Source organism: Populus trichocarpa, chromosome 7 (genome assembly GCF_000002775.5).
Source record: "Populus trichocarpa isolate Nisqually-1 chromosome 7, P.trichocarpa_v4.1, whole genome shotgun sequence".
Classification (NCBI taxonomy): Eukaryota; Viridiplantae; Streptophyta; class Magnoliopsida; order Malpighiales; family Salicaceae; genus Populus; species Populus trichocarpa.
Genome location: NC_037291.2, coordinates 6,174,451 through 6,180,847, shown reverse-complemented (window position 1 = coordinate 6,180,847; position 6,397 = coordinate 6,174,451). Strand labels below are relative to the sequence as shown.

The window sequence follows — 6,397 nt, the reverse complement described above, 5'->3', positions numbered from 1 at the left end:
AAAACTATTAAATATATAATGCTTTTGTATTTTGCAAATTTAATTTTCCTCAAAACAACAGCTAATTTTTCAATTAACTCCTAAAACAAATTTCACATTATTCATTTTAGATACAAGGGAGAAATTATTTAGTCCTTAAGAAGGCTACTAAAAGAGTTCTTGTATATGATCTTCAACTTGAAGGATGAACATGTTGATAGCATCTATGATGTTTCTAACTAAAAAGTTGAACATGTAAAGGGTTAGGAGCTTTTGATTGGACAACCACAACATCAAAACAAGAGCAGTTTGAACATGAGAACAAGTCCTCTCTAATTCAGGAAGATTGATGCAGCAAACTTTTCTTAATGTGTATCCTTATATTAATAAAACTAATTTTTGATCTGGCAGTTGGATCATACTGAAAATTTTATATGAGATTCTAAAGTTACTAAATAAAAAAATGCTAAATAAAAAAAATAAAAGGTAGTAAATAAAGATAAATCATAGAACTAGAGGAAACAATAAACTTATAAAATTAAATTATAGAAAATAAACAGAGAGAAAAAGTCTGTATCAAATTTGTTGATATGGGACAAATAAAAGAATTACAATGTATAAAATTCTTCTTAAAGACTATTCTAAGGCATAAAAGCTATTTGTCCATAAGTGTACTGGAGAATAGTAGATTTTATTTTTGGATGTGTTACAAAAGTATATGTATTTTACTTGAAAATATATTAAATTGATATTTTTTTAATGTTTTCTAATAGTTTTTATGTGATGTTAAAAATAAAAAAAAATATTTTGATATATTTTCAAGCGAAAAGTACTTTTAAAAATCATTATACATCATAATATCAAACAAATACCGAAGAATGTAATTAAAACTATCTTTTAGAAGTCAATTTTTAACTAAAAAATGTCATGTTTAGGGCAATTTACAAAGAAAAAATAAGATGAAGAAAAATAGGAAGAAAAAAACCAAAACTTAATAAAACATTGAGTTTTTACAAGGAATAAATAAGAAAATCTTCCATTCGCAAAATCTCACCTCCGATATTTGTAACAGTATATCATTCTCATGACATGCATACGTTGCTAATTGAAAAAAAAAATCATATCTCAAAACATGACACAATAACATTTTATATTTTTCAAAATTTTAAAAGTTTCACGGTTATAATCATCACGTGATTAAGAATTTCTCCAAATTATATATATATCATTTGGATGTCAACAATTTTACAATGAGATGTTTAGGAGTTCAATTACAATTCATGATTGTGGCACATCAAAGGTGTCTTTCAGCGTCTTGAATCTTCAATAAAATATTTTCTATCCAATCGTGGCATTTTCATGGTCATGGATCTCTCAATTTTGCCAGACCATGAGTTTCAACTTTTAATCATTAATTTGTTGCTTGTCTTCACTCCCTCTCTCTCCATGTATATATACGGACCCCCTCCCCCTTGTTTTTTTTTTTTCTAGTTAAATCCGCGCTCTCTTTCACACACAGAGAGAAAGAGAAAGAGAAAGAGAAAGAGGGAGAGGGAGAGAGCTTTACCAGATCTAAACCCAGCTACTTACATCACAAAGCTTCCTTTCCCCAAACAGAACTCCTGTCTTGATGAATATCACAAGACCCCATCAACATCCCCTCTCCACCCCATGCATGACATCATTGAATTGAGTATCTTTGCCTCTGCAAGAAGAAACTGAGCAATCCATCGCATACGCAACCTTGCTAATTTACACACAGCCATTCTTTTCTCTCTCACTTTCTTTCCCTCCATGGTGCCCCCAGATAATCTTCAGGAGAAACAGACCTCCAAAGAAGACAACCAAAGCTCTTCTAGTAGCCGTAAAACAGCCACGACAAGGCCACAAGAGCAAGCCTTGAAGTGTCCAAGATGTGAGTCACCCAACACAAAATTCTGCTACTACAACAATTACAGCTTAACACAGCCCAGACATTTTTGCAAGACCTGTAGAAGGTACTGGACTAAAGGAGGAGCCTTGCGCAGCGTACCCATCGGCGGTGGCTGTAGAAAGAACAAGAAGATAAAGTCATCTTCAAGGCTCTCAAGTGACTCCAAAGACTCCAGTGGCTCCTCAGAGATCGCTGGATTCAGCTTCTTTCATGGACTCTCCCCAGCCGTTGATTTTAATCTTGGTGGGTTATCATTTCCTAGGCTAAACCCTTCACAAAATGGCTTATATAATCATTTCCCTTCATTTGGGGATATTTCAGCAACTTCAGCAGCTGCAGCTACTGTTACTAGTCCTTCTTTCACTCTTGATCCATCTGTGAGCTCCACCGGTTCTTGTTCCTTAATGGGGTTTAATTATCCACTTACTTCGGTTGCTAGTGGGTTTTGTGGTGCAATTCAGGAGAACATTGGTGGTGCTTCAATGAATATCAACACTAATCTCCCGTCTTCAATTGAGTCTCTGAGTTGTATAAACCAAGATTTACACTGGAAGTTGCAGCAGCAGAGATTGGCTATGCTATTTGGTACAGGAGAAAATCATAAAGATGGCAGCACTGTTTCTACAGATCCTATTGAGAACCAGGTACAGAAACCACAGCCTATTATGTTTGAAAATCTTGAAATTTCAAAACCACAAGTATGCGCAGCTGGTAATTCAAGAAAAGAAGGTGCAGCTAGTGGTGATACAGCAACAGAATGGTTCTTTGGGAATTCATATTCTCAAGTGACTGCAACGCCAACAAATACTAGCAACAATGGCAATAATGACAACACAGGCAATTGGAATGGGGTTCAAGCATGGGGTGATTTGCATCAGTATAGTGCTTTGCCCTAGACAAGAAAGTATCAAGATCAAGTAGACATTATTGAAGCAAATAGGAAAAAAAAAACGACAATATTATCTAAATCCCAATTTAGAGGTACAAAGATCAACTTGTAAAAGTTGGGAAAAATGAGACCGTATTTATCTTCTTTTTTTTTTTGTATTGGTACTTAGCAAGACGTTGGAGAATATTAATTAATAGTATCGCTTAATTTAGGTCTTGCTGTTGCTACACTTGTGCTGATAATATTTCTTTTCGCTATTCGATGTATCGCTTAATTTTGCATATTTACTACAAAGATGCAGGACTCCTGCTAGCTGTTTATGATAGAAATAAAAGGCCAGTTTCAGATGAAAAAGAAAGTGGTGGATGCTATATACGTAGCATTACAAAATATATATATATATTTCTGTTATCAATTTAAGCACAATGGATGGTAATTAATTTTGCACTACATGATCGATCATTTGTAGGAGATGCTACTCAGGTATCGTGTAGCTCCATATTACTCATGTTATAGCCTTTTGTTATGGTAAATTGGTGCTCATCCATGCCTCACAAGCTAGAAAGTCACTCCAACGTTTTTCTTCAACAGTTATATTTGGGATCTTTTCTATTTTCTTTCTCTTTGGGATCTGTGTGAATTTTGGACTGTTATTAAATGGGGAGAGTTAAAGCCATATCTTTGATTTGTTTTATGTTCAGTCATTATCCACAACTCTCACTGTCTCAGTGTGTCTGTTGCTCTTTCTCTCTCAGCTCAGCTACTGAGCAAACAATGCCAATTAACATCACAGTATCAGTAACTGGGTGAGCAAGGTTTTCTCTGCATAGGTCCTCCCTCGTAGCCCTGCAATGTTAAAAACCCTAGCTAGCCAGCTGCTTTACCTTCTCTGATCTCTCTATTTCTCTGGCTTTCTCTCTGGCGCATAGGGCTCCGCATAATAATTAGTTGCAGTGTGGAGTGATTTGGTGGTGTCTGAAAAAGTGGTGGTTTGAAAGTGTATTGAATGAAAGACTGTCAACATATGTACAGAGAGAGAGAGAGAGATGGCATCTAAAGCTAGCTTAGGGTTTGTTTCTTTAGCATACAAAATGTTTTGTTTAGCTTTTTAGCTAGGGTCTTGGGGAGTGAACCCCTTCGTGCCAATTTGCTGCTGCAGCCACTACGACTCCTACTGATCACCTCTCATTGTGATTCTGTTTGTGAATAGTGAGAAAGAAAGAAAGCCTTGCTTTTTCTTCGATTGCCTTTCCATCTTTATTCTCTACTTCCGTTATTTGGGCATACAAATACAACCCCTCTAATAATTAAAAAATAAAAAATAAAAATGAGGGGGTCCTCCTATATAATTAAGCACAATATATATATATATATTAGCGTTAGATACTCTTTAAACCTAGCTAGCATTATGAAGTTAAATATGGATACTAGAGAGAGCATCTCCCCTATTTTAAAAAGTCAAATTCATAATATATATAGCTTTTTTATTTATATGCACTCTAAAAAAAATCAATTGCATTTTAATTTAATTGATATGCTAAAAAATAAAAAACTATTGTTGTTTTAATAAATTAATTATGCTCTTGTTTTTCTATATATATAGGAATGATTTTGTTTTTTTGTTGAGAAATGAGATTTTAACATTTTACATGGTTATCCTGTTGGAGTGCATAAAACAAGAATTATATATAGGCAAAAAATGATAAATTTTCAATTTTACTTCTCGTTTGCCATAAGCGTAGATGCCCTTATTATATATATATATATATATATATATATATATATATATATATATATATATATATATATATATATATCAATGTTTACGTGAAAATGAAAATATGATAAGTTGAAGTCATGCTAGAAAAGCCCGAGTATATGTATATGTATATGTATATGTATATGTATATGTATATGTATATGTATATGTATATGTGATATTATTAGCTTCTGGCATTTTAGGCCAGCTTCCCCGAACCCTAGCTAGCTCGTCACACTCCCCCTCCTGTTAATAATTTTGTGTATTAGAAAATTAAGTGAATAAAAAAATAAATAAAAATCATCACACAAGTTTTTGGTTTTTTTTTTATGTAAATCAAACTGCACTCTGAATTTATAATTTATGCTTCTTGTATATCGAGTAAGGAAGAACTTCTTTTCTCAAAATCCCGTACGTAGGTATGATTGTCTGTTTGTTTTATACTTTAATTCTAAAAACACTATAATATATACATATCTAATTTCTACATGAACAGGTTCTAGATATTAATTATTTGATTGTACTACTATATATATACCCGTACGTAATTTTATTCACATTAATTCTTTCGGTCCAGTTTCTTTTTTATTTGTATATTCAAATAATTAAGATAGAATAATATAATTAAAAACAAATGGCATATCATGTAAATTAATGGGACTAAAACTTTTTGTTCAGTGGTGGGGGATTGATGGGCTGTTGCTGGAACATGAAGTTGCGTGATTAACGTGAAAGACTCCACTAGTAGAGAACTTTTTGTTCGGACTTGGAACTACTTGTGTTGTGTTGTTGTGTTAACTGTCATTTTACAACCTATAATAACCTGCGAGAAGCTCATGACCCACCCTACCTACATGCCCAAACAATCTAGCAAGAAATTACATATGGGCCACCACCCCATCCCATCCTCGAACACACACACACACACACAGAGCCCTGATCCCCTGGCTTGCTGTGACCAATCTGATCAGGCCCCACCAGACAACTACCTCGATGGTGTGTCTTCATTAACCGACGTGGGGCCATGCGTCTCAAGAACGACCACAAAATATTACAATATTTGTGATATATGAGAATGATGCTTTTAATTTATACTCGAATGGTCAGGCCTCCGCACCGTCAACAACTTTGTGCCTAATTACCATCAATTTTTTTTATTTTTTTTAGTTTAATGTGGGTATCCGGGCCAGCTTGCGCGTATCTCGACTAATCCCACGGGTCCTGAAGTTAACAACCATGTAAACAGGGGCGGAGCTAAGATTATTTGTTAGGGGGGGCCAAAATTAATATAATAAAATATAATATATTTTTTAATTTATTGTATATTAGTTGTAAAACAAAACCTACATAATTTAGTTTTATTCAAATAACTTACTACAAACATATAATGACCTTTGTATAAGGTAAAAAGGTTTGGAGCAATACCAAATTGAGTCAAATCATTAATAAAGTTAATTTCATCTTTATAATGTATCCATCACTTTAATGTTGTTGGTCTTTATACCTATCAAATATAAACATACAAAATATATAAGAAACATTAGTTAAAACGAAGTATTATTTATATTTGATAAACTTTGAAATAAAGCAAAAAATAATAAAGAATGATTCTTACATATTTATTTTAATTGTGCTCGTCGTTCTTTCATAGAATATAAATCATCGATTATCATATCAATTGTGAATCTTTCAGCAATTTATTTTTCTATATAGACAATCAAATAATTTACAAGAAAATCATCCTCCATCCAATAGCGAAGTCTTGTTTTAACAATTTTCATCGCTGAAAAAGCTCGTTCAGTAGGCTATGAGTTATTAATATTTTTTCTTTTTTTTC

General features: G+C 33.2%; 1 protein-coding gene across 1 annotated transcript; it reads left to right on the top strand.

Annotated features, from left to right (window-relative positions):
* Positions 1–1,468: 1,468 nt before the first annotated feature.
* LOC18101078 (dof zinc finger protein DOF5.7) lies at positions 1,469–3,149 on the top strand. Its single transcript, XM_006380521.3, has one exon. It carries the CDS (start codon positions 1,774–1,776, stop codon positions 2,806–2,808), a length of 1,035 nt encoding a protein of 344 aa, XP_006380583.2. The 5' UTR covers positions 1,469–1,773; the 3' UTR covers positions 2,809–3,149.
* The last annotated feature ends 3,248 nt before the right edge of the window (positions 3,150–6,397 follow it).

Excerpts from the sequence above, each read along its gene's own strand:
- LOC18101078 (XM_006380521.3), top strand. The coding sequence starts at position 1,774 with ATGGTGCCCCCAGATAATCTTCAGGAGAAACAGACCTCCAAAGAAGAC.